The sequence below is a fragment of the Saprolegnia diclina genome, assembly GCF_000281045.1.
Source record: "Saprolegnia diclina VS20 unplaced genomic scaffold supercont1.3, whole genome shotgun sequence".
Lineage (NCBI taxonomy): Eukaryota > Oomycota > Saprolegniomycetes > Saprolegniales > Saprolegniaceae > Saprolegnia > Saprolegnia diclina.
Genome location: NW_008246070.1, coordinates 416,630 through 442,397, shown reverse-complemented (window position 1 = coordinate 442,397; position 25,768 = coordinate 416,630). Strand labels below are relative to the sequence as shown.

The window sequence follows — 25,768 nt, the reverse complement described above, 5'->3', positions numbered from 1 at the left end:
CCGAAGGGCATAGGCCCTTGTAGTCAAAGGGCAATCAGGCAACACCAAATGTCGTATCTTCTTAGGTAAGGTACGCGGCTGTGATTTCCTCCGAGGACGAGTCGCGTAGGATGTTTTCCTAGCATATGCTATCATCGCAGAAGGAGAGGGACTTGGACGTACGCGCTCGAGGGCGCACTCGCCGCCAACATGCACGTCAAATGCGTACTGGTAGAAGTAGCCATCGATCGTCGCGACCAAGAGCTGAGCTTTGGAGCTGCCTTCGCTCGGCCCATGGATCGCGCAGAGGTTGGGCACGCGCGCCGTGCGCAGTCGCGCCTACAACCATGTGAGCTGTCCTAGCTTGGAAGCGGGCGAAGTACAAAGGCAAAGTCCCGCGTGCCCTCGGCAATGCGCGACATGGACGACGGGATGTACGAGCCGACGGCGCCGAGGACGGCGTCGGACGCCTTTGCCTCGGCGAGCGGGTTGAGCGACGGCGGAATGGACGCAAACGTGACAAACGAGCCCGACCGCGACGACGTCTCAGTCAGCGAGAAGATGTGGACGGTGCCCGTGTCGCCCGAGCAGCAAAGCAGCGTCGACGCGGCGTTGAACGCGAGGCAGTAGATCTGCGCCGGGTACGAGCCACGTCGGAACGTCGCCTTCTTCTTGCCGCTCGGCACATCAAAGACGCGCAGAATGGTGCCCTCATATAGCCAATAAAGGGCGGAAAAGCAAGCAAGCGGAATACCGTGTCGGACGCGGTTGCGAGGAGCGTGCCAGTGCTGTTGAAGGCAAGCGCGACCGGCGTCCCACGGTGCGCTTGGACTGCATTGAGGACGCTGAGGTTGTTGGCGTCGTACAGGACGATCTCGCCCGGGACGGTGCCCGTCGGGAAGGCGAGATGGCCATTGTCGCCGGGCGAGAGGACGCAGAGCGCCTTTGGGTTTGGCGCCGTGTCGAGCGTGTTGAGCACCTGCATCGAGTTGATGTCAAAGATGTAGATCTTGCGCTCGAGCACGACGACGAGCCTAGCGTGGCATGAGCTTCACCGCCGCTTAGGCAGCGTACCGCTGGCGGTTGAGCTGCACGCTGAGCACCGCTGTGACAAAGTTGAGGTCGCAGATCGCGGCGCTCGTTTTCGTGTTCCAGACGCGAAGGCGTCGAGGCGAAAAGGCCGGCTACACGAGGTACGTTAGCCCTGCAAGTCGACGCAGCATGCAATACAGACTTGTTCGCCGGCGCCCACGAGCACCACGAGGCTCGTGCTGAAGAGCATCTGCGCAATGCCAATGCCCCCCGAGGCCTCGTGGAACGAACGGCCAAAGGGCTCGCAGCTGTAGACGAAGAAGCCCTGGCGCGTCCCGACGCTGATGCACCTACGCACGCCGTCGTCATGAGGAGATGGCGCAGGAGCATAGCGCACGTCGCGTCTTGGTTGAAGCTCACGTAGAGCACTTGGCTCTCCGGGTCCGTCGACTTGAGGCCGAGCGACATGATGATGGTCTTCTCGAGTGGGTCACCGCCGGAATCTTCGAGCTCCGCGTCTTCTTCTTCGAAGTTCGCGCTTGGCCTCTTCGATGTTTCATGTCCGGTTTGTATCCGGATGCCCAACCAAGATCGCAACTTCAACATGATGGGCTGCCAATGCACAGCCGGCAGCAATGTGCAGGGTCGATGATGCAGCTCAAAGACCTCATGCAGTCTCAAGCGTCCTATTTGCCATTGTCTCTCCAAGCGGTGGCAAGTGTAGTCGCCACTTGAGGGCGGTAGCTCATGGCTGACTGTCTCGAGCTGAACGATCTGAGCACATGTCGATAGAGATATATGCCGACATCTAGAAGACCTCCAACTCGTGGCAAGCCCCACAATTTACGACAGCTCATTTGCCTGCGGGGGCACGGCCATCGCGATCCACGCGATCCACGCCATGACGACGACGACTGGCCCTATCATCGCTGCAAGGTGCGTAACGACCGAGCCGCCAAAGTACAAACCGCCGGGGGGTCGGCCCCTGGTGTAGTGGTCGAGGCGTTCCACTTAAATTCGAGCTCGAACGGGTTCAAATCCAGCTGCGCGCATGCAAATTCAATTGGCCGACCTCCTGCCTCTGCGCGGTGTACCCAATCGGAAGAACCGCCGTGCCGTAACCCGTTCGGGATTGGCCAAGCGGGCGTCGTTACTCACTTAGCCTCGAAGGAAAACCTCCCACAACAAATCACCAAAAATACGCACTCTCGCCAAAAGACGCCCGCCTCTCAACGCACCGTGTAAACAAAACAGAAAAACCTGTAGGAAATAATATCTCAATAGACCCAGTCCAACAACAACAACAAAGCGCGACACCACAGCAGACGCAAGGTACATGATATCATATTCGTGTACACTGCACTCAAGTCGGCAAAGGACCAAATGTGCCAAGCGACAGAAATCACGCAACGACGTCCCCGTCGCCTGGCCCTCCGTGTACTGTGTTGGCGACATCTCGAAGCGCGGTCGTAAACTTCGAGCACAACCAGATGGCTCATTGACAAAACGTGTGGGCGGCTTCAGGAACACACCAAGATATTCGCAAGTGGAGAGGCTCATTGGCATGTCACCACCAACCCGCCTCGCTGCAGGCCTCGCACTCGATTCCCTTCGACTACAACGTAGACGCTGGCAATTGTATCGTCGTCGTTGAACCGAAGTTCGAAGTCCGTCGGTCGCGTGTCAAGCCGAACGACTGGTGCTATTAGCGTGGACCGACCGATCTACAGGGTACTACACTGGCACCCACTGCAAACGCAGCGCCAGCCATTATTGCGCAACTGCCCAGCATGCATCGAGTCGTACGCACAGTCCTGCTGCTGCTTGCGCTCGCCATTCCGCCCGCGTCGAGTCTGCACGCGTACCGCAATGTGGTCTACTTTCTCGAGTGGGGCATCTACCGCGACTTCCACATCGCCAATCTCGACTGGTCGCGCATCACGCACGTCAATTACGCGTTCGCGATGCCCCAAGTCGACGGCTCGATCACTTTTCTAGACGAGTTTGCGGCGACCCAGCGCGTCTACGGGCGCGACTTGGGCATCGGCGCCGTCCAGGGCTGCTTTGGCCAAGCCAACAAGTACAAACGCGCGTTCCGTGGAACCAAGTTTGGTCTCTCGTTTGGCGGCTGGAGCGGCAGCGGTCCGTTCCCGACGATCGCAGCTTCGCCGAGCCTCCGTGCGACCTTTGTCGCCAACGCCGTCGCGCTGCTCGAGGACCTCGGCCTCGACTTTATCGATCTTGACTGGGAGTACCCGACGTTAGCGCAGCTGCCGCATTTTGCGACGCTTCTGGCCGACATGCGCGCCGCCCTTCATGCGCTCCCGTTCCGCACCGAGCTCAGTATCGCCGCACCGGGGTTTCCCGCCAACTGGGGTAAGGAGTCCATGGCAGCCATTTGCAGCCACGTCGACTTTCTCAATCTCATGACGTACGATTACCTGGACGCCGTCTTGCTGACGCTTACGACTGTAGGTACGAGTATACCGGTGCGTGGAGCCGCCGAGCCGGGTACCACAGCAACCTCTTCCCCAACCCGCACGCACCCGACGGCCTTCGCAGCTCTGTGAGCAGTGCGGTTCAGTACTACTTGACGCGCGGATGCCCATCTGAGAAGCTTGTCATGGGCGTCCCTCTCTACGGCAAGTCGTTTGAGCGGACGCGGGGGCTCTTCGCCCCGTTTGCGCCGCCAACGTCCGGCTCCCACGCCCCCGACGGGCTCTGGGACTACAAGGACATTGCTCGGCATGCGTCGCCCACGTTTGATGCGGTGGCGCAGGCCACGTATGCGTACAATGCGACCACGCACACCGTTCTCGTGTACATTTCGTAACCCTACCCCCGAAAGTAACCCTACCCCGGATAGGTACGACGACCCTAAGTCTGTCGCGGCCAAGGTGGCGTACATGCAGGCCCATCGCCTTGGCGGGCTCATGTTCTGGGAGGCATCCGGTGACGCGGCAGCGGGCTCGAGCGCGTCACTGCTTACGACGTACGCGTCGCTGGTCGGCAAAGAAGACATGGATTTCCGACCCAACAACTTGTGGTACCCGCACTCGCGCTACGACAACATTCGTCGTCCGCCGCTCCTCGGGGGGTTTACGCCCTAACCTTTTTTCTGTGTTTGTCAATATATCCGTAATAGTCTACTAGTACTTGTAGGCTTTGATTGCGTGGTAGCGCTGGAGGAGCCCGCGCCGGTAGCTGACGCCGCCCGGGTTGACGCGGCGGAGTAGCGCTTGGAGACTCGCCTTTGCGCGCTCAGCGAGCTCTGCGTCCGACTCGCCGTCGCGCGGCACGATGGGCTCGCCAAAGACGAGGCCGGCGCGGACCGGCACGGGCAGGCTCCAGAAGGTCCAGACCACAAACCACACGTACATGCGCAAGTGAATCAGAACCCAGCGCCATGGCATGGGCGTCGCCGCCGTGAGCGCTGCGTAGGCGCGCGAGAGTCCCAATAGATTCCACGTGTACCCAAAGACGTTGAAGAACATTTCTTCGCCGTTCCGCGTCACGTACGGCACGATCGTCGCGCCCACGTGCTGCGCAAGCCTTGCAAAGCCGCGGCGGTCGCGCCCCGAGCTGCTCTTCCTACACCAACACGCCATGTGGCGTGGACAAGCTCGCGAGATGGTACCAGAGAAGTGTGTACGCAGACTCGAAGCCGAGCATCGCTTCTTCGCCGCCGCCTGGGATGCACATACAGTTGCGCCCGGCGTCGTACATGGCAATCGCATTAGCTTGCGTGCCGGAGATGCCGCCGACCATACGCAGGAATGGACCTACGCCACCATGAGCGCGGATTACTTCGGCTGGTGAAGGACCCAAGAAAAACATGACTACAGTGTGCACGAGAGCACACGGGAGGTCGCCCGTTGCTTCGTAGATGCCTGCTGCGCTCGGGAAGAGGTCGTGGTTGTGGATCGAGTGGTAGCCGACATAGAGAAGACGACCTTCCTTGGGGATGTTCTCTTGACCTAGAGGAAGCTACAGGAGACACGTTGGGTGCGGCGAGACCTTCAAGGTGCCAGTCGTAGAAGCGTTCGTAGAGCGGGTAGAAGATCTTGTAGGCGGCTTGGAAGGCGCGGGACTGCGCATAGTCGACTCGTACCATTTTGAAAAGTGGATTCGCAAGAGCGCCAGAAGCAAACGTGCGTGGTCAACCTCCGTACCGGCTCGGTTACGCGACGATGCCATTGGCCGTCCCGTTGCATCGCAATCGCAACGTACTTTTCGGTGGGCCACCATCCACTGCTGTTCTCAGCCTTTTGTGATATTGACAGTTGGGCAGCATGACCTTGGAAAATAACTTGAGCTTGATGTGCTATCGTTTACAACTGGCAACATAGATTTTGTTCCGCAAATGCACCCACGACAAACGCGTCAACTGCGTTGGGTAGCTGCCACCGGCCGTAGCGGCGATGGCAGTAGACGTCGGCATTAGCAGGGGGCATCCGCTTCGGTGCGCACCACGCTTTCTTGTCTGCCTCGAGAAAGGCTCTTTAGCTTCTCTAAGAGTGCCAACTCGCTCCGACTGCAGCGCGCGTGGTTGCAGTCATTTGAACTCGTTGCGACCAGTGCACGCACACAGGCCAGCGCCACGGGACCTGTCTCCCAGCGTCCGTTGCGCCTGCTCGATTGCGCTGGGCGGAGATTGGGCAACAGCAGAATACGCCGAGCTCGTGAGTCTGCTACGTCAAGCAGCCGTCGCGTTCACGCGAATCAACGCCAGAGCCTATTTCGAGGTGTACGCGCGTAACGTTTATGACTCATGGGGGCTGCCGTGAGCGACTACTTCACTGACCCCACCGATGTCTCGGCGGGCTACGTCGGTACGACGTTGGCCACACAAGGCCTTGGTGACCGACTCGGTGTCGTAGATATTCCGGACCCGCTTATCATTATTCACCACGCGTGCGCCAAGGCGCGTCACCACGTCGCGAGTATTTACTTCAAGAAGGGCGGCGACCCGAATGAAAAGTGCTTTGAGGAGGACGATACCTACGTACGTAGCGGTATCCACGCCCCAAGTATGCAAGTGCTCTAGGAACGCGATGACACGCCCATGATCTGCGCCGCAAGGTACGCACCTTTACCTGCAATAGCTCGACAGGTAACACCATCAGGGGCTGCCCCGACGTGCCGGGTGGGACACCCAAGCACGTGGCAACCATGGAGATCGTGCTCCTCTACGGCGGCGACGTCAACGCGTACAACAAGGTCCTATACGATACATCGATGACGACATCTCGCAACGGTTGCAAGACTAGGTGCACCAAACCCCCTTGTACGTAGCGATTCAGAAGGGCTATCTGAACATTGCCGCCTGGCTCCTCGTCAATGGCGCCAACGTCGACCTTTGCGACTCGGTACGCAGTCACTTCTGCCATGGTGTGACGACGGATGCTGCAGGTCGGTGTCTCACCGCTTTTGCTTGCAGCCCGGCTCGGCCGCGCCGACTTGGTGACGCTCTTGCTGGACAGCAAGGCCCGCGTGGCCGCCCCACGGCGACGCGCCAGTTGCCTCAAGGTACACGCACCTGGACGTGAAAATATACAGTTTCGTGCTCTAGTTTCCGTCGCTGGCCGAGGAGAATGCCACGTACGCTGTCTACTTAAGTGTCTTCCGCAATACGTACGTAGATTCACACCCGAGATTCAAGCGCTCTTGGCGAGCGCGCTCCAAAAGGAGGCGGACGCGAACGCGGCGCGGATGGCAGGCCAGCAAAAAAAAGACGCTCGCGCCCACATGGAGCTGCTCAAAGTCCAGCTGCAAGAAGTGCGCCAAGCGACGCGCCGGGCGAACGTGGAAGCGCGATTGCTGCAAGCCCACGCCAAGGCGCATACACCTGTTGTCCTCACAACGATACCAGCCCCCGCCCCCCCCGCGTTCACCCCCGTGCGCCACGGCGGCGGCACGTGGGTCAAGAAGAAGCCCAAGCCGACGCCGTCGCTTGCGGATCACTTTCGGTCGTCGCCGGCGCTCAACCGGATTCACTCGGCACCAACCGAGTGGACATTTGTGAAAGCCGACTTTTCGAGCGTCGAGTCGCTGCACAAGCACGACCTCATGCACAGCTCGAGTGAGCTCTACGCAAGCTTACAGCGGCGCCGAGCGCTCACGGCGGACCCACGCAACGTTCAGTCGGCGCCCGACATATCGGTGCACCGACGAAATGCGCTTGCCGTGCGCCCACATACGACCATTGCCGTCCAGGCGCGAAGATAGCGTCTTCGCAATATAAGCAAGCAATGTGAGCTTAGTTGATACTGTACGACGGGATGTTTTGCGCGAGGATCTCTTCGGGAAAGCAGTCGTTTGGCGGACGCGCGTAGACCCGCACCGCGCCGTCGCGTGCGCTGACGGCAATCGATTTGGCTCGAAAAACCACGTGCGTCGCGGGCCCTTCATAGAGCGTCGCGGTCAGCGTCGGTGCCGACAGAATGCGACAGGCCACCGCCGAGGTCTCGTCGACCTACCTCTCGTTAGCGACACGCGTCAATGACGAAGGATGCAGTACGTCGCTTAGTATGGGCACGTCCCAGAGACAGAGCATGCCGTCTTCGCCGACCGAGCCGAAGCGCAGGTGCTGCGGCGAGCAAAACCACTCGTCGAATGCAACACTCGTGACCTACACGGTGGTCAATCCGTGAGGAGCGAGATGGCGTCGTACCCACGAGCGGTGACCTTCGCAGCGAACGATGGCAGCGTTGTGGCGAAGACTCCAGAGCGTCACGCAGTCGTCTTGGCCGCCCGACTAAACACATATAAGAGGCTTCTTGGTCCTTGGACGGTCGTACGAGGAGGTAGTTGCTGTCGGGGCTCCACGCAAGCGTCGTGAGTGCTCCAAACACGCTCTTCATGAGCGCAATTTTCCTACAGCAGCCATACAATAGAGGGCGCTCCGAGATACGATAGGCGAGTAGCACCGCTGCAAGTGAAACTGCACGACGGTCAGCGACCCGTCCCGACCCGCAAGCGCAAGGTACTTGCCATGGGGCGAGAAGGCCACGTCATAAATCGCCGAGCCCGACACCTTCCAGTGCAACGTCGGGTTCACACGGTCTTCGCGCTGGCTCCGAATCGGAAAGTCCGGACTCTCTTCGCTCACGAGGCTCGCGATTGACTCGTCTCTCCATGTATGGTCGTACAGGAAGAGGTCGCCCGACTCGTGCGCAACGACAAACTCAGTGTGGCTTTGGCCGACCCACTTGACGGTGGTCACGGGGCTGGCACAGATTTGGCCCTACGCAGTCTGTACAGCAATGCTATCTTTTAAGCAGTCATTACCCCGCGGTTGTGGTGCGAGTAGGTGTCGAGGCCGTGGAGCGGGTCCAAGACCACGATGTCGGACGAGAGTAGCGCGAGGACGACGTTCGTGGGCTGCGTCGGTAGCATCGGAAGGCGAAAGTCGTGGCAAATGGGCGTGCTGTTGAAGCGCATCACGTCCACCGGCGCCTACGCGGCGGCGTCATCCTTTGCAAAGTGCAATCTCGCACCTCAAACGACGGGAACGGGTAGACAAAGACGTAGTTGAGGACGTTGTGCAAGACAAACACATCGGGCTGCTTGGCCGACCGAGGCGTCTCGGCCATGGTGCGGTACGGGATGAACGTCTTGGTCTCGACGAACGAGAGGCTGCATTTGCGGTTCCAATGGTACCGGCGGTGCGCAAGGACGTCGCGCTCGTCGTCGTCGTCGTCGTGGCCGAGTGGTACGTTCATCACGTGGAGGCCTGCGCGCTTGTCCAGCGACGTGAGCGCGTCCATCGAGTCGAACGCGCGCTCGAGCATGTAGATGCTGCCCGTCGCTGCGCGCAGCTCGCCACCCGCGACGCCGCCGGTCATGCCAATTTCGAATTATAAAGTGCTGTGATTGGCTAAAATCGTAGAAATAACAGCACGTGATTGGTGGCGATGCGATCTTTTGGTGTCCACGTGGCAGCGACACAGCCTCGGACGACAAGCTTTCTTGCGAGCACATGCAGCTTGCGCAGTGGTCGCGTCATGAACTCGCACAACAGCTACGGTGACTCTCAGCGCGTCACGCCGCTGCCAGGGATCTATAAGCAAGGAATACGCACTTATTTCCTTGGTTCCAGACGTGTTGTTGACAGGATGCAGTCGCCATATTTCTTGTATTGTGGACGCCCATGTCTGCACCAAGGTTAATGAAGTATGAACGGCGTTATCGACCCTTGCTGTTGCTCTTGCCTCTTCACGTAAAGTACGGGGACCAGTGGCGCGACCCGAGGTCCATTTCGTGCAAGTGCTTGAAGCTGGATTGACGCAGAATCCGGGTTCGATCCACAGAGACGATGCGAATCGAGCCGATCGAACGGCTGAAGAGCGTTCTGAGAAAGGTCGTTGGAAGCAAGCGGTAAATGAGCTCGTACTGGACGTTGGACGTCCGTGTCAGCACCATGTCGGACACTTGGAGCATGTTTTTGACGAGCAGGACGCCGTGGTCGATGCCAATGGCTCCGTCGGCCGTCGACACGAGGAGCCCGTGGGGCGATGTGAGGACGCTCGACAAGTCACTGATCTCGAGGTACCCAAGCACCGAGTTGGTCGCTGCCGCCTTGACCTTGTCTCTCTTGCAGTACGACGAGTGGACGTTGACGCAGAGGATCGCAACGATGACGACACTGGCCGACGCGATGGCCGACGCGTAGTACGTATGCGCGATCGCATCGAACGCAAAGCAGTTGCTCGACGAGGCATGGTAACATGGTCCCGGCACGATGCGGCTTCTCGCTGGAAACACAAACGCCTCGAGCACAAACACCAGACTCCAGTTGACGAGGCTGAACACCAGAAGGAGCCACGTTTGCGTCACGAGTCGCGGGTTGAACCACATTTGGATAAGCGGCCCTGTCATGATGCCGACGATCGACGCCAGTTGCGCGGCGCCGAGCCACTTGTAGTACTTGGGTGTTTCAGCGCTGGGCTTCATGGACAAGTACGTCGTCAGCGCCTGGAGGTTCATGTTGCCGTAAAAGCTCACAAAGAGGATGGCGAGACCGACAACGGTCTTGGACATGTAGACGGGCACGCTGCAGATGGCGCTATGGCGCAAGAAGACGAGCTGCAGCGCCACGAGGTACGCGGTCAGCAGCCAGAGCACGGCGCTGTTGGAGAGCATGAGCGCATCGCTCTCCCAGATCATGGTCACCAGTCCCTTGCACATAAAGAGCCAACCAAGCCCCGTCTCGGTGTTGAAAGTCGCGCAGCTCACCGCGGGGAGGAGGTCCCACGGCGCAAAGGTGCGAAGCATGCCGTACTGGTACTCGTCAAAGAAGGTCAGTGTATTGAGGCGCACGGTCGCCGCCTCGTTGCGGAACGTGGCGAGGTACCCTGGGTTCATGTACACGTCACTGCGCGGCGCGACGCCAAGGTATCTCGCTTCGCCTTTGCCGATACGAAGCGCGTACGTGTTGGCGTCCTCCGAGACGTCGTTCTCACAAACCCAGTTCGGATCAAATTTGCGCTGCGAGCAAAAGACTACCGAGTCGATGACGGCCGTCGATGGCGATGACGTTGCGACGTAGAAGCTCGCGCGGCGCACCATGCACGTGATCGCCATGTCGTGCCCCGATATGTACATCTGCGCCATGGGTTTGTTCCAGCCGCTGAGGTTGTTGATGTGCGAAATCACAACGGTCTGGGTCGGGTCCTGGAAGAGTGGCTGGTCAAAGCTGGGAATCAACGCCAGAGCCTTGACCACACTGCGCCAGATCTCGTTGGACGACGGGAGAAACGACGCCGCGCACGCCTGGTCGTCCTTCTTGCAGAGCTTGTAGAGCAGCGTGCTGAGCGACAGCGTCGCGTCCAAGGGCTGCGTCGATGCGAGCGGAAGCGCCGTTTCGCCCTTGAGCACGACGTTGATCGGGACGTTGAATTGGTTGCTCGTGAACGTCTGGAGGTTGAGCCCCATGAAGAGTGGCGTGTTGGCAATCGTGGAGAGCGTGTACGTGCTCAACGCCACCAACGTAGCCAAGGCCAAGTAGACCAGCGCCAGTACGAGCCCCGAGCCGAGCTTCCACGCTTGCTGAGATTGTCGCGTCGGGTCGTCGTACGGCAGCACCCGCGTTACCAGCATTTAGCTAGTATGGCGTTACTTTAAACAGGCAACCCGAAATAGTCAAGAGCATGTAGACCCTTGGGGGGGGGACCCTTCCCCCGCTTTAGCCGAATTTCAAATGTTGAGATTCGGATGTGTCCGAATTTCGCCCGCAGAAACCACATGGCCTTGTGGCAGAACGATCCATGAGCGACTACTGCGTCCGCTGCAAGCATGGCTCGAACGCCAGCCTCGACGAGTCGTACGTCAATGTCCACGCGAGCGCGATGAACCCGGCCATGTCGACGCGCGACGCCTCCTTGAGCCACGCCGACGTGAGCTCGCACGTCAAGAAGATGCAGCGCCTGCATGTTGTCGCGGACGGTGTGGCGACGGCCTCGCTGACGTCGCCGCAGGCGTTCTGCACCGACTGCCTCCATCTGCTCACGACGATGCTCGAGAAGAACAACGAGAACGCGCGCTACGAGAAGCGGGTGCTGGCATCCTTCCTCTCGTCAACGCCCAAGACCAAGTCGCCGCCGCCGGTCCGGCGCCGCACCCATCATGATCGCCTCATGCAGTCGATGCGCGACGAGCGAGTGCGCATCGAAGCCGACCTCGAGCGCCTTGAGCTCGAGATGGCCGAGCTCGAGTACGACGAGATGGCCGTGTGGGCGTCGATTGACGACCGCATGTGGGCACTGGCGGCGCAGCGCGAGCTTCGCGACATGGAGATCGCGCGCGTGGCCACGATGGAGCAGCGCGCGCGGGCGATCCGGCGCCTGAACGTCGCGAGCGACGCCTTTTACATCTGGCACAAGGGCCCGTTCGGGACGATCAACGGCTTCTCGATGGGCCGCCTGCCGACGCAGCACACGGACTGGCACGAGATCAACGCGGCGTGGGGCGAAGCGACGCTGCTATTGCAGCACATTGCCGAGTGTCTCGGCGTCGCCTTTCACAGGTGACCCTTGTCGCTAGCGCCACGTCTTCAAGTCGCCTGTAGATACCGCCTCGTCCCGCTCGGGAATGCGTCCAAAGTGATCCGGCTGCAGCGACCCGAGATGGAGTACCACCTGTACGACGCTCGTGTTCCTATTCGCGCTCGTGACGTGAGGCTATTAGGCACGGGTCGGACCAAGACGCCTTCCCCGAGAGCTTCTTCAACCTCGGCATCGCCGCGTGGCTCGACTGCCTCGGTCATCTCGAGACGTGGGTCCTCGAGCGCGACCTGAGCTTCCGACTTCCGTACAAGGTTCTTCCCGCGACCTCTGCATGTGCTCGACGATGCTTGTAGATTACAGCCTCGGACGTGGGCAACTTTTCACTGCTGTTCCTTCGCGACGACGAAGCGTGGACCAAAGCCTCCAAGAATGCTCTCACGAACCTCAAGTGGCTCCTCGCGTGGTCGGCCAAGCCGCTGCCAGCAACGTCGTAAACAGCTAATGTACTAGTTGTGGCTTTATGTGGTGGTGTTATTTACGCTATCTGATCTACTCACGACTCGTCGCCGTCGTCGTCGTCGTCGTCGTCGTCCAAGCCGGCAACGTCCACGGACCGCTTCTCGCCACGGTGCGCCGAGAGGCAAAAATGCAAGAGGAGCTCGGCCTCCGGGTTGGCTGGCTCGCTTGGCAGCTCGTCCTCGACAACCATCGGCAAAGGCGGCTCGGGCGCGACGGTGGGCTTGGCACGCTTTGGTCGCTTGCTGTTCGCTTGTGGCGGCGCAACCTCCTTGGCCGCACCATTCGGCGGCGGTTTGTACGCGAGCGACGAGAAGAACTCTTCTTCGAGCACGCGCAGCGTCTCAGTGGCCTCGCGCACGGACGCTTCCGTGACACTCGACGAGTCGAGCGCGCGGAAGATCTGCTTGCCGATCGAGCTGTTGCCCTTGAGCTTCTTGGTCACGCGCATCGCTTCGCAGTTGAGCTTCTTGCTGAGGTACCACCGCAGTGACGTGCCGTCTTCAATGTCGAGGAGCCCGAGCCGGAAGTAGTGGATCATCGTGTTGGTGAACTTCTCTTCCTCGGGCGTCCACTTGCCAGAGCGGAGACCCGGCGGACACTTGCTCTTCGTGGACCGCTTCTCGTTGAGCGGGTCCACGAGCGGCTTGGCCGCGGCGCGCTGGGAGGCGGCGCGTGGCGGTGGTGTTCGCTGCGGCGCGTGGCGGTCGCCCGATCCCTTGGGGGTGAGCAGCGCGCGGCGCTTTTTTGCAAACGGCCGCGCGCGCTGCACCCACGCTGTGTCTTGCTCGTCGTCGGGCGTCGTGTCGTCGGACGACTCGTCTTCTTCGGTGCGCGACTCGGCCGTCGGCGACGCTGTGTACAGGGGGTTTTCGACGCTCTCGGGTTCGGGCACAAAGTCGCTCCGCGATGCATGGGTCGCGTACGACGGGATCTCGTCGAGCGGGTGCATAAGATAATGGGGCGGCTTGGACTTCCGGACGACGACCGCCGGCTTGGGCAGGCTCAGAAAGGGCCGCGACGTCGGTGATGTCGACGTTGTTGCTGTGGACGATGGCATTGGCAAGGACATGCTGGGCTGGTCCGCGCGCAGACTCAACATGGGTTGGGCGAGTTGAAGTTGTGGCGACGGTGGGCGACGGGATCGTATGGCCGACTCGGCGGCTGTCGCAGTCCGTGGAGCGTCTTCGAGGCGCGTCGGCGGCAGGGCAATGGTGCTAGTACGTGGCGCAACGACAGAGCTGCTCGTTGAGGCCACCAAGTTTGCGGAGGGTCGGAGAGCGCGCTTCAAGGACGTCCAGGCTGCCGCGTCAAGCAAGCTGAAGTTCTCAAAACCAACAAGTACTCACGACTTCAACGAATGCAAAACGAGGTGCGGTCCGGATACGTGCCCGAAAATCCATTCCGTATCCGGATATCCACGGCCACGTTCTTTTTTTTAATTGTATACAAACGGCCTGTATGAACCAATGTTTTTTAGTGGCGGCCGCAGCCAACTTCAAGGTCGTGGGGGAATTAACGAACTCTGTGCAGTCGTTGCAAGATTATTTTGAGTTACTTTCCCCAAGAATTCCGGTTTGGTAAAAAAAATATACTCGCGTTGGGACCGCGGCCAATAAAATACACTGGATGTTTGTATGCAAGGCATTCACGCCGTTGACGAAACGTGCACCGGCGCATGTCCTATGGCACGTGCGAATTAAAGTAGGATCCTTTTTTGCTTCAAGGTCGCATGTTCCAGCGGCCAGCGGCAAGTCCGCCGCCGGTGGTGCCCGCCATGGACGCGGATGCATATGGCTTCGCCGGAGGGCAGGCGCTGTATACTGAGGACGATGACGATGCCAACGACGGGCTGCCGTCGTCGACCGGCGACTTGTACTTTGTGGTCGACGAGCGCGCCGACGCCGGCGAGCCGCTGTACATACAACTGGCAGCACCGGTACCGTACCCGTGGATAACGACGCCAAAGCATGCAAAGCGCAAGCGCCACAACCACTTGACCATATCCGTGCCCACGGAAAGCTCGTCCAGCGACCACGAGTCGCCGCGCGCCGTTGCACCATCCCGTCTCGACGCGCTCCTCGCGCCAGCGCTGCCACCAGTACCCGTGACCAAGGAGCATCGCCTCGACACGCTCTTGGCCCGCGTCCGAAACAAGATCCTCACGCGACAGGCAGAGGACAGCTCGCGCCTCCGTCAATCGCTCGATCGCGACTACTTGGCACCGGACGCGAGCGACTCGGGCGACGATGCGTTTGCGCTCGTCGCGCCGCTACTGCAGCCTCTGTCAGACAAGACGGGGATAGCACCGGCGTTGCACGACCCGCGCCATCGACAGCTCAAGGCCAAGCCACCCGTCGGCGACCTGCCGGCGCCGCCACGTGCGTTTCCGGATCCCCCGACGTCGTTTTTTCTGCCGTTCGTGCACGTGGTACCACCCAAGCGCGTCTTGCCGGCGGCGTCCCACATCGGCGTCACCAAGAAGAGCAACCCGCGTACGATCTACAATTGCGTCAAGTGCGGGCGCATGAAGCGGTCGCACGTGTGCGCCTTCTCGGACAATGTGCGCTCGATGGGCACGACGATGCTCCCGACCACGACGCCGCGCGACCATCTCTCGCGCTACTACAAGTGCGGCCGCGTGCTCGTGTGCCGGAAGCGACCACCGTCGAGTCCACCCCACGGGCCAGACAGATAGTTTATTTGCAGTCGCAACTAGAGGCCTACGAGACGCTCGTGGTCGCGAACGACCCGTTCAGTGCGTTCTCGAGCTCTTCGTACGCCTGTTTTTGCAGGTGCTGCGTGTTTCTTAACCGCTGGATGAGCTCCATCTCGAGCTTCTCCATTTCCTGGACCTATAAGACCTCGATAAGCAAACCCCAGTTGGGCTCGAAATGATAGCGTACTTCGAGCTCCTTTTCGTGAAAGACTTGCTCCTCGCGCTTGACAATACCGTCGGCGCGCGCCTTGTTGGCCCGCTCCAGCTCCGCCTACATACACGTAGAGGTGGCGTCTTGCTATATATTCCCAACGCACCTGCTTGGTGCGCTTGGTGCGGCGCAGCTGGTCTTGCTGCTTGACAATGTCTTCGCGCCGGCGAATCGCATCTTCGAGCTCCTGGCGCTTCTTCGTCTCGGTGTACTGCCGCCATTTTTGCTTGTCTTCCTTGAGCTGTTGTGCTTCGTTGCGCTTTTGTTCGAGGATCGCTGCATCAATCTCCTTCTACGCAACGCAGGGTCGATGTGCAAGGACCATGGAAGCACGAACCTTCTCGGAGGCGAGGACGACTTCGCGCTTGGCCTGCTGGATCGTATGGAGCTCGCGCTCGGCCTGCGTCATGAGCGCATTGCGCTCGCGCGCGTACTGGTCCTTCTCTTGGCGCAGCTTGAGCAGCTCGTGTGCCCGCTTCTTTGTCTGCTCAATCTTCTTCCACGCCCGCGCTTCCTCGGCCTGCCATGTACGTTCATGCGATGACGACGAAGCGCATGGAGGTACCTTGAGGAGCGAGATGCGGTTCTGCAGCAGCATGGCATCGCTCGAGACGTCCTTCCGCCGCTACCTCGGCGCATGAAGAGATGCAGCATGCGCCATGACGCACCTGCTTGGCTTCGAGCAGCTTGGACTTGGTCTGCGACTCCATGACACGATGGGAAATGAGCCGAGATTGCCGTTGCGCCTATTTATAGGACGCGCCAACGGCCTGGTATACGTTATCCAAGACGATTGCGTCCTAGCGTATATGTAGCCTAGTTGAGTTTGGAGCCTAAAGAGTTCATACAAATTTACAGTATATTGGCTGGCACGCCGCCACGCATGTTGAACTTCTGCCCTTTCTAGTCCAACCTCGGGACCTTCTACATGTAGTACTTCAAGCACCTCCCAGATAGCTCTCCCAGATGCCAACACGTCCTTTGCGTCGGCCAAGGGTGCGCGTTGTCGCCAGCTGTCTTTGGCGGGCACCGTGTCGACCTTGGCCACGAGACCCAAGCGGCAGCGTGCGACAGGATCCGAGTTATGACATCGCAAATGCAAATATGGAATTAATCTATGGTTTAAGAATGGCCGGGCCGGGCCTTCTTGCGGCGCTCCTGGGCGGCGGCCACCTTTTGCGCCTTGTTCTGCGAGCCCTTGAGCTCGCCGATCTTGCGCTTCTTGAGCTGCTTGGAGTTTTGCTTTTGGAGGTTCTTGGCCAACTTGCGCTTGGCCGCGACTTCGGGGTCAGCGACCACTTCGATCTTGCGCTTGAGCTTGCGCCGGTCGCGGAACTCGGTCACCTTCTTCTGCACGTGCGTGTACGTCGTCAGGAACGGCTGCGACTCGACCTTGGACTCGAGCAGCTGGAGCACTTCGCGCGCCACGTTCTTGACGTTCTTGGTCTCAGCCGAGTCCGACTCGACGTCGTCCGCCGACGTGTCGCGGTAGAGCGGGTTGAGCATCTGCAAAAGCACCGTCTCCAAGAACGCTGCATCTTCCTGGACGGCGACGCCCGCGAAGAAATTGTATACGCTCGTCTTGCGCAGCGCAATGTCAAACCCGCGGGCCAAGAACGAGAGACGGGTAAAGAGCCACGCCACGGGCGTCGTCGTCGGCTTGGCCTCTTCGTCGTCCTCGTCGTCCTCGCTGTGCGTCGTCGTCTCCTCTTCCTTGGTCGCAACGACCGTTTGGCCAATCTCGGGGAAGCTCCGAAGCGCGCGCAGAATAAATAGCAGCAGCGTCACGACTTCCGAGGCAAGGTCCGCCGCGAGGTGGTCACTCTCGAGCTGCTTGCACGCCATGTGTGCCAGCTGGAAGAGCTTCCCGGGCGTCTTCAAGTACGCGCCGCCGTCCTTGTCCGACTCGGCGACAAACGTGAGCGTCGACGCCGACCGCTTGGCCGCATATGCACTCAGAAAGCGCGTCGCCGCCAGACGCACCCACGCGTGCGGATACGCCATGAGCGCAACCACCGTGTCGAGGCACGACGCGTTCTCAAACAGCCAGGCCTCGAGCGACGGCGAGAGCGACCGAAGGACCTTCTCGAGGCAGAGCAACGTCAAGTACACCGGCTCCCACGTGAGCTCCTGGATCTCATCTTCGTCAAGTTCGCCCATGTGCGCGGTCGCGTTCGTGAGCAAGGACGCGATCTGCGACAGGAGCGGCGCCACCAGCGTCTTCTTGGCAAGGTCGGGCCGCGCGACGACCACGAGGCTGCTCACGTGCGCGGCCGCACACTGGAGCTTGGCGTCCGACGCACTCCACCACGGCTCCATGGTCGCGAGGCACGCGCCAAACGTCTTGGCGCTCACCCGCTGGAAGAGGTGCGAGATGACGTCGGCCGCGAGCGACCGGCACACTTGGGCTTCGTCGTTTACGAGCCGCAGCACAAGCGGCAGCAGGAAAAACTGCGCGCGCGCATCGAGGAGGTCGGACGGCAGCTTCTTCACGAGCGCGTTGAGGCACTCGAGCGTCGAGATGCGGCCCGACTCGTACACAAACGTGAGGTTGTTGACAATGAAGCGCACGTGGAAGTTGAGCCGCTTGTCGCCGAGCGGGTAGTCGAGGAGAAACGTGAGGTACATTGCCGCGCAGTTGGTGCGCACGTTGAGCACTTGGCTCTGCACCATCATCTCGCCGACGCGGAGCATGAGGTCGTACACTTCGGGGATCACGAGGCGGCGCGCGAGGAGCGCCTTGAGCAGCGCAAACGTCGCGTTCTGGTGGTCCATCTCGTCGAGGTCTTGGCGCAAAAAGCTCAGGAGCACACGCAGCTGCGACTCGGACATGACATACTCGTGGCGCTCGCGGATCAAAACCGCGAGTGCGCGGTAGCACGTCTGCGTCATCTCGTTCTTGGTCGCGGCGCCCGCGCGCTGGATGATCTTGAAGATGCGGTCGACGACCGTCGAGAGCTGCGCAATGAGCGACGGCACCGGGTGGTTGAGCAGCACCGAGACACACTTGAGCGCATTCACGACCGACTCGTCGTGCTTGATCTCGGCGAGGCACCGGAGCAGGAAGGGCACGAACGGGTCCAAGAGCGCAAACGAGAGCCCCGTGCGTTCTTCCTTCCGGAGCATCGTGTAGAAGAGCGAGACGGTGAAGTTCATAATCTCGTCTGCGCCCGAGTTCTTCATCTCGGTCTTGGTGACTGCGTACCGATCGTAGCCGGTCATGCGCGCTTGCGCTTCAATCTTGAAGGTCTCCCACGCCTGGACGCGCTTGGTGAGCTTGGCCTTCTTCTTCTCGTCGCCGACCCAGTCGCAGACGAGCCAGGACGAGACGCCGGCTTCGTCGACACTCTTGTTGTCGTTGGCGCCCGGCTGGAGGTACTTGATGCGGTCAAAGCACATGGTGAGCATGTTGAAGATGTACAAGTACATGTGCGACTGCTCGACGCTCTTGTTCTTGGCGAGGCCGAGCGCGATGCGCTGGAGCACGTTGCGGACGTTCAGCAGCGCCTTGCCGTTCATGCGGTTGCTCTCGAGCGTCTGCACGATGGGCAAGAGAAGCACGTGGATCGTCGGGTTGGGCAAAAAGTTGATGCAGCGCGCAACGAGCTCGAACGAGTCGTAGCTGCGGCACGACCGCGCCTCCTTCATCTTGGACTTGGTCTTGTGCTCGGCCTTGTCGGCGCGGTGCTCGCTCACGTCGCCAAAGAGGTTCCGCACAAGGATGTTGAGGATCTTGGGAATGCACTCGTCGAGCGGCGACAAGATTGGCGTCGACGCGACGGCCAAGCCCGACGACGTCAGCGGCGCCGGCGTCTCCTGATAGCACGACTCGGCGACCTTCTCGAGGATCGCAAACAACGTGTACGAGAGCACGTGGACCATGTAGCCCATCGAAAGCGACTGCTCGAGCTCCGAGACGATCGGCAGCAGATACGACGGACCGAGTTCGAGCGCAATCTTGACAAGCGTCTGGCGCGACGACGACCGGACGCTGTCGTCCTTCGAGCGCTGGAGCTTGGTTACTTGGATGAGCAGCTTGGGCAGCTCTGCGTGGAACGCCCGCGGCGGGAGGCGGCGCAGCACCTTGACGATCGCCAGCGCGACTGGGACACGCAGCACGTAGTCGCCGGTCGCAGTCGACTGGCCGTCCGTCGTCTTGTCGTTGGTCTTGGACTTGCCCTTCTTGCGCTCGCCCTTGGTGAGGTGGCTCTTGAGCATCGGAACGAGCGAGTCGCGCATCACTTGCTGAATGTGCGTCGGCGGCAGTTCGTCGTCGTCCTCGCTCTTGGCGGCCGCCGCGACCTTGTCCCAGCCCTCGCAGACGACCGAGCCTTCAAAGTGGAAGTGGTCAATGATCGCGCAGACCGCCGCAACGATCGTGGTCTCGCACTCGGGTCGACCCGGAATCTGCTTGAGGAGGTTCCGGATGAGGCCGTAGTAGTGCGACCACGAGAGAAGCGACGCGGCCGACCCGAGGCACTGCGCGGCGTCGGTGGCCATTGCCTCGTGCGACTTGTTGCTGTTCTCGTAAATGACGTGTGTGAGCAGCGGCACGATCACGTTGAGGACGGTCGTGTTGCTCAGCGGCAGCTTCTCGTTCGCAAAGCTCGACCGCAGCCGCTGGATCGCGCGCGACCGGCGGTGCGACTGGATATGCGTCATGTTGTAGAAGAAGTCGACTTCCGGGTCTTCCTTGTTGCGGAGGAGCGCGAGGTCGCCGTGCAGCGACGGGTTCTCGTGGCCTTCGAAGGCGTCTGCGACCGTCGAGAGCAGCTGGATGAAGCCGCGGCGGGGCTCCTCGATTTGACCCTTGAGGCTGTAGCGCACGCACGGCATGACGACGTTCTCAAAGACGTGGAACGGCGTCGAGTTCGGCACGTCCTTCTCCGACGCCGCGAGCTTTGTGAAGCCTTCGAGGCCGGCACGCGCCGCGTTGCGCAGCGAGTACTCGTCGTCGTGCATGCTCTGCGCCAAAAGTTAGTCGTCGTCGCTATTATAGAAGAAAGGACGTACGTAGAGGTACTGGCTAATGATGGGCTGGAGCGTCGTCATCTCCTTCGCGAGCGATGCAAACTGGTCCGAGTTGATCACCTGGAAGACGCTGAGCCGGCGCTCAAAGTCGACGTCCTCGAGCCGCTTCGGGTCCATCGCGTTGAGACCAACGAGGTACCCGCACATGGCCTGGAGCTCTGCCGCGGCCGGGTGCGCTTCGATAGCGGCAAAGACGTCCATGAGCTTGAGCCGCGGGCCGCGCTCGTGGATGCAGTTGGGGCCGGGCGCAATGAGCTTGGAGAGGAAGCTCACGTGCTTGCGCGGGTCCGTGACGCACGGCACGAGGCCCGAGACGACGTCGCAAATGTTCTCCTTGTCCGCATACGACGTGCGGTAGCTGCGCGTGAGGAACGGCAAGAGGAGCGTGATGAGCTGATCGGCCGCGTCCGGCTGGACATTCGACTGCACGTGCGGCGCGAGGCGGCACAGAAACGTCAGCTCACGCTTGGACGAGCCCGTGTGCTTTTCCTGCATAAACTTGGCCGTCTTGGACTGGAACCGAACCACAAACTGCTGCAGCACGAGCGTCAAGTGCGGCAAGAGCATTTGATGCGGTGCGTCCGACGCCTCGTCCGCGCTGAGGAGGCCGCCGAGGAACTTGAGCAGCGTCTCGAGCGTATCGGCGCTGACGCCCATGTCGTACGCGGTCACGTCGTCGCTATCGAGTCCGGTCGAGAGACACGAAATGACCGTGCGGACGAGGTCGGTCGGGAGCGCGCGCACCGTGTACGAGCTCTGCGCAATCGACGTGAGCCACTCGAGGAGCGCGGACGGCTTCTTCGCTCCGCGCATCGCCGCCGGCAAGTGCGCGATCGACGAGTCGCAGAGCGAGAAGAGCGATGTGAAGCAGTCGTTGAGGTCGTACACGCCGTCAAACTGCTCGACGACCTCGCCGAGACGGCGGAAGACAAGCATGCGCGTCTGGCGCTTGAGGCCTTCGTTGGTCGTCGGCGCTTCGTCGTCGTCTTCGGTCGGCTTGTCCGTCATCTCGACGTCCTCGTCGTCCTCGTCGACTTCCTTCGCGATCGTCGACGCCTTGGCGATCTGCCCGAGGTCGCCCGCCGAGAGGATCGCCGTCAGCACCGAGAGGATCTGCGGCAAGAACGCTGTGACCTTCATACCGAGGTGCGCAATCACGTCTTCGAGCAGCTTGAGAAAGCCCACTTGCTTGGACGCCGAGACGTCCGGCATCACCGCCAGCACATCGCGCACGCGATCTTCAAACGGTACGACATCCAACGTCACAGGCACCCGGAACGCGCGCAAAATGAGCCCAAGAAAGTACGCGAGTTCTTCGGTTTCCAGCGCGACCAAGAACGAGAGCACGGTCGTGCGGCGCGTCGCGAGCGAGTCTTTTGAGCTCCGAGAGCCCTTGCGCGAGACAAACTTGGCGTAGAGCAAGCGCAAAAGCACCGGGAAGAACGGCCCGCGGTGCTCGGCGAGGACGACGCCGGACGCCTTGTCGACGCTGAAATTCGTCAGCGCCTCGCGGAACGTCGTGCTGTTGGTGAGCTGCGACAGCTGCGTCTTGTACGGCATCAAGTACGCCGGCTTGTAGGCGTAAATGCACTCGAGCGACAGCGCCGAGACGTGGTCGTCCGACTTGATGAGCAGCGCGTAAAAGAACTCCCAGAGCAGCGACGAGCCGTACACGCCGCTAAAGTTGGTGAAGCGCTTGAAGAGATGGAGAAAGCTAATGAGCTTCTCGCGCACGCCCTTGGTCGTCAGCTGCGCGTGCACGATCGGCGACGAAAGCGACGAGAGCGACGCCGTCAGAAGGCTGTCGTCGCTGGCGTACTTGGGGTTGGACGCGCGCGACGCCGCCGCCGACGTGATCAGCTCCGTGAGCGCGGCCGGCGTCACGTGCTCGGCGTCGTCCTTGTAGATCGCGTAGTACTGGTCGCGCAAGAAGGCGCAGAAGATCGGGACGACCACCTTGGACTTTTGCTCGACCAAGTTCGGAAAGCCTTCGAGTGTCTTCCACACAAGCCCGTGCTGCGTCGGAATGTCCGTCACGGCTTGGTTGACGCCTTCTTCGACCGACACGTCATCGGCGAGGTCTTCGCGCAGCGAGTGCGCCTCGTCGTCGCTCTCGATACTTGCGACGCTCTGGCTCGACGTGCGCGACGAGATGTAAAAGAGCTCGGCACAGAGCGTCGACCAAACAGCATCGAAATGCAATGGCACGCAGGCTTGGATGACGATCGCGACGTGCGGCCAGATGGTCGAGAACTTGACGTGGTTGAGCCCGAGCATGTGCGCCGTGATGAGCTTGACGTAGATCTGCGGCGTCTGCGGCGCGCGCGCAATGACCTTGAGCCGCTCGAGCATGCGAATGATGTCGCGCTCCGTCTCGACCGTCGGCTTGGAGCAGACGACTTCGAGCTGGAGGCAGAGCGAGACGGCTTCGCACTCGCCCTGGAGCGAGTTCTCACTCGTGTTCTCGTAGTGCAGCGCCGGGTGCAAGCCAAAGAGCTCGATGGTTTCGCGGCGCAGCGCCTGAATCGGCGACCGGAGGTTGTGCTGCAGCTTGGCAAAGAGCGCATGGAACGAGAGCGCGGGCAGTTGCGACAAATCCATCGTCTTGAGCAGCGCGCGCAGCGCCTGGAGCGTAAAGGGCGACGCTGCGTACGTATCCAAGTACGTTTCCAGCTGCGCCGACGTTGGCGCGACGCTCTCCAAATTGGCCTGCACGCGGAGGCACTTGGCGTGCAGCAGCGTGAGCACGACACGCGCCGTGTGCGAGCAGGCGCCACGCGCGAGTGCGGCGGCTAGCGACACGCGGAGGCGCTCGGTCATCACTGCAGCCTCGTTCTCGGGCACAACGAGCTGGCGAAGGCACTCGAGCGCCATGCGCAGCCGCGACGCATGCGCGACAAACGCGTCGTGGTCGTCGACGCTCCACGTGGTCTCAAAGAGCGCGCTGGCCATTTGGAGAAAGCGGGGCGTGGCGTCAGCTGGCACGAAGCGCAGCTTGGTCAGGTCGACCGTGACGACGTCGCCGCGGATGACCACCATGCGGCCGGACGGGATCTCGCCGGCGTTGCGCACCAAGAACGAGAGCACGTCGCTGAGGAAAAGGAGGTGCTCGTTCAGCGACGAGTCGATCAGCCCAAACGCAAAGGTCGTCACGTGCGGCGCGAGGTACTCGACGACGGCCGTGACCGGCATCGCCTGCAGCATCTTGTGTGTAAACTCGCGCAGGTGGCGCAGGAGCGTCCCTGACGACGGGTGCACGCTGTAGACCGACTTGAGGAGCGGATAGAAGCGCTCGTGGAGCGACCAGACGCAGGTGTTGAGGAGGTTGAGCGTCGACGCGTGCAGCTCCGGCGCCATCTCGGTCGTGTACGTCGACGTTTCCACGAGGCTCGACGCTGTTTGGTACAAGACCTTTTTGTGGCCGAGGCCGACAAGGTCGCCGTGCTTGTACGCCACCCAGAGCGCCACGAGGTCTGCCTGTCGGCTCAGATACAGCGCCGAGGCCGCCGACGGGCCCTCCTTGTGCGCGCGGATCGCATGCTGCGTCGCGTTGTGCAGCGTCGTCCAGATCACTTCGGTGTGGCTCACACTAGTGTGCTTGCGCATCAGGTCGTTCGTGCGGCGGACGACGTCAAAGATCGTCGCGAGCTGCTCGTCGGTAAACGTCTCAGACGGTGCAAACGACGTCAAGAGGAGACGCAGGAGCTCGGGCATGCGCGAGTGGAACTGCTCCTGGACGTTCTTCATGATCGCAAAGAAGAGCCGCGCGGCGCCGTCGAGCACGTGCGTCATGTCGTCCGAGTCGCCGCGGACAAGCGCGACAAAGAAGCTGTGAATGTAGTCGCTAAAGTCCTTGCCCGCCTTGACCTTGCGCAAGAGCACGCAAAAGACGCTGGCCGCAAACTCGCGCACGTAGTCCTTCGAGTGGCCGAGGAGGAGGCCGTAGTACTTGTGCACGGATTGCATGTCGGCGAGGAGCTGGGGCTGCAGGTACTTGAAGAGCATCGCGAGTGTCTTGAAGACTTCGGTCGTCAGCTCCGGGTTGACGGTCGTAATGATGGCCAAAATCGACGGAAAGAGCGCCGGAAAGTACGGGTAAAACTCCTTGCCGAGGTCCCTAAACACTGCATGAGCATGCGCGCAGGTGTACGAGTTGGCTTTTGTACTTGGCGAGCGCCACGAGCAGCTTGAGCACGGGCGTCATGACATCCGGGTCCTCCGGAAACTCGACAAGCTGCGTCTCGAGCGTTGTGACCACGGTCTTGAGGTGGTGCAACAGCTGCGGCGTCGAGTTGGTGATACGGCGCACCTGGCGAAAGACAGTCTGGAAGCGCTCGTTGGTGTAGAGCTCGCCGAGGAGCACGAGCTCTTCGTGGAACGGCGCGGTCGACGCATTGGCCTGCAGCACGTAGGCCGAGTGCGTCTGTGTCTTGGCGTGCAGCTGCAGCTCATGCTGCAAACCGACGACGCGCTCCTTGACCTTCTGGAAGCGGAAGCGCTTGGAGCTGCCCGTCGCCGCGCTGTCGTTGAGCCCCTTGGTCATCCGCGATTTTTCTGCCTAGTTGCTCTTCGCAAAGATAGCTCCACTCATTTTGACTGGTGGAGTACTCGAGCGATCCGATTGGCTCCTGACATCCGGACAATCGACACACCCGGATAGCGATACGAAAACACGCAACTTGCAAGAGCGTCCGCTGGCTACGCTCGCGTGCTGCGCGATGCCAACCTGCCGCACCAGACGACGTACAGCTATGTATTGCAGTGCTCTGAATGCAGCAGTATCGGTCACTAGCGTCGTTGGTCCTGCCGAGAGCGATCTAGCGCACCGAGATGCTCCACGGTCGGTCGATGCGTTCGTGTGGCGGTACTATTGAAAAGGTGCTGGCCTGCACGTATACTTGAGGCGGAGGTGCACCGACTATGATCGACTGGATTGCATAGTCCGATTGTACTAGTAGCGAGTTGCGAGGTGCGCTTCGATCGACGAGGGCCTCCGCGCCGTTCGCTTGGCTCGTTACCCGCCGTATACGACACCGCTGCAAGGACAGAGGTATTTGCCAGCGCTGCAAGTACTACAGAACGCTACATCGACTCTGCAATCGAGCGTATCCACTGCACTGCACAGGTAGATCTCCCTCCGACTTGGGCGAAGTTTGGTACCACTTCTCATTGCAAGAGCGAGCTCCGAGCCCACCATATTGCCCATGTAATTCAAGCTGTGTGTTTGCGAACAATGAGACTTCGCGTCTTGGAAGCACCGAGGTCGAGCGTGCT

At 60.7% G+C, this 25,768-nt stretch overlaps 11 protein-coding genes across 11 annotated transcripts; 4 read left to right on the top strand and 7 right to left on the bottom strand.

The window, feature by feature from the left end:
- Positions 1-34: 34 nt before the first annotated feature.
- On the bottom strand, positions 35-1,539 carry SDRG_01272 (hypothetical protein). The gene is made up of 7 exons (XM_008606789.1): positions 1,409-1,539; positions 1,214-1,361; positions 1,054-1,163; positions 734-1,013; positions 363-689; positions 163-318; positions 35-118 (listed from the first exon to the last, which is right to left on the bottom strand). The coding sequence occupies exons 1-7, from the start codon at positions 1,477-1,479 to the stop codon at positions 62-64; spliced, it is 1,149 nt and encodes a 382-aa protein (XP_008605011.1). The 5' UTR covers positions 1,480-1,539; the 3' UTR covers positions 35-61.
- A 1,262-nt stretch (positions 1,540-2,801) lies between these two features.
- SDRG_01271 (hypothetical protein) lies at positions 2,802-4,121 on the top strand (the record flags this gene model as incomplete). Its single annotated transcript, XM_008606788.1, has 3 exons — positions 2,802-3,442; positions 3,487-3,831; positions 3,878-4,121. 3 exons carry the CDS (start codon positions 2,802-2,804, stop codon positions 4,119-4,121), a joined length of 1,230 nt encoding a protein of 409 aa, XP_008605010.1.
- On the bottom strand, positions 4,112-5,190 carry SDRG_01270 (hypothetical protein). Its single transcript, XM_008606787.1, has 4 exons — positions 5,029-5,190; positions 4,836-4,988; positions 4,649-4,793; positions 4,112-4,602 (listed from the first exon to the last, which is right to left on the bottom strand). Exons 1-4 carry the CDS (start codon positions 5,123-5,125, stop codon positions 4,161-4,163), a joined length of 837 nt encoding a protein of 278 aa, XP_008605009.1. The 5' UTR covers positions 5,126-5,190; the 3' UTR covers positions 4,112-4,160.
- A 592-nt stretch (positions 5,191-5,782) lies between these two features.
- On the top strand, positions 5,783-7,239 carry SDRG_01269 (hypothetical protein; the record flags this gene model as incomplete). The annotated part of the gene is made up of 8 exons (XM_008606786.1): positions 5,783-5,843; positions 5,892-6,016; positions 6,059-6,093; positions 6,138-6,231; positions 6,282-6,380; positions 6,424-6,540; positions 6,584-6,612; positions 6,654-7,239. 8 exons carry the CDS (start codon positions 5,783-5,785, stop codon positions 7,237-7,239), a joined length of 1,146 nt encoding a protein of 381 aa, XP_008605008.1.
- On the bottom strand, positions 7,224-8,869 carry SDRG_01268 (hypothetical protein). Its single transcript, XM_008606785.1, has 7 exons — positions 8,511-8,869; positions 8,302-8,469; positions 7,941-8,257; positions 7,812-7,887; positions 7,685-7,768; positions 7,532-7,642; positions 7,224-7,486 (listed from the first exon to the last, which is right to left on the bottom strand). Exons 1-7 carry the CDS (start codon positions 8,856-8,858, stop codon positions 7,271-7,273), a joined length of 1,320 nt encoding a protein of 439 aa, XP_008605007.1. The 5' UTR covers positions 8,859-8,869; the 3' UTR covers positions 7,224-7,270.
- Positions 8,870-9,129: 260 nt separating this feature from the next.
- SDRG_01267 (hypothetical protein) lies at positions 9,130-11,138 on the bottom strand. The gene has a single exon (XM_008606784.1). It carries the CDS (start codon positions 11,110-11,112, stop codon positions 9,229-9,231), a length of 1,884 nt encoding a protein of 627 aa, XP_008605006.1. The 5' UTR covers positions 11,113-11,138; the 3' UTR covers positions 9,130-9,228.
- A 121-nt stretch (positions 11,139-11,259) lies between these two features.
- SDRG_01266 (hypothetical protein) lies at positions 11,260-12,544 on the top strand. Its single transcript, XM_008606783.1, has 4 exons — positions 11,260-12,037; positions 12,080-12,151; positions 12,199-12,328; positions 12,371-12,544. The coding sequence occupies exons 1-4, from the start codon at positions 11,280-11,282 to the stop codon at positions 12,509-12,511; spliced, it is 1,101 nt and encodes a 366-aa protein (XP_008605005.1). The 5' UTR covers positions 11,260-11,279; the 3' UTR covers positions 12,512-12,544.
- On the bottom strand, positions 12,508-13,883 carry SDRG_01265 (hypothetical protein). Its single transcript, XM_008606782.1, has one exon. The coding sequence runs from the start codon at positions 13,633-13,635 to the stop codon at positions 12,571-12,573; it is 1,065 nt and encodes a 354-aa protein (XP_008605004.1). The 5' UTR covers positions 13,636-13,883; the 3' UTR covers positions 12,508-12,570.
- Positions 13,884-14,265: 382 nt separating this feature from the next.
- On the top strand, positions 14,266-15,231 carry SDRG_01264 (hypothetical protein; the record flags this gene model as incomplete). The annotated part of the gene is made up of 1 exon (XM_008606781.1): positions 14,266-15,231. One exon carries the CDS (start codon positions 14,266-14,268, stop codon positions 15,229-15,231), a length of 966 nt encoding a protein of 321 aa, XP_008605003.1.
- On the bottom strand, positions 15,218-16,177 carry SDRG_01263 (hypothetical protein). Its single transcript, XM_008606780.1, has 6 exons — positions 16,132-16,177; positions 16,029-16,088; positions 15,801-15,983; positions 15,570-15,755; positions 15,440-15,523; positions 15,218-15,388 (listed from the first exon to the last, which is right to left on the bottom strand). Exons 1-6 carry the CDS (start codon positions 16,171-16,173, stop codon positions 15,257-15,259), a joined length of 687 nt encoding a protein of 228 aa, XP_008605002.1. The 5' UTR covers positions 16,174-16,177; the 3' UTR covers positions 15,218-15,256.
- Positions 16,178-16,545: 368 nt separating this feature from the next.
- SDRG_01262 (hypothetical protein) lies at positions 16,546-25,076 on the bottom strand. The gene is made up of 3 exons (XM_008606779.1): positions 24,661-25,076; positions 20,477-24,611; positions 16,546-20,428 (listed from the first exon to the last, which is right to left on the bottom strand). Exons 1-3 carry the CDS (start codon positions 25,035-25,037, stop codon positions 16,586-16,588), a joined length of 8,355 nt encoding a protein of 2,784 aa, XP_008605001.1. The 5' UTR covers positions 25,038-25,076; the 3' UTR covers positions 16,546-16,585.
- Between the last annotated feature and the right edge of the window lie 692 nt (positions 25,077-25,768).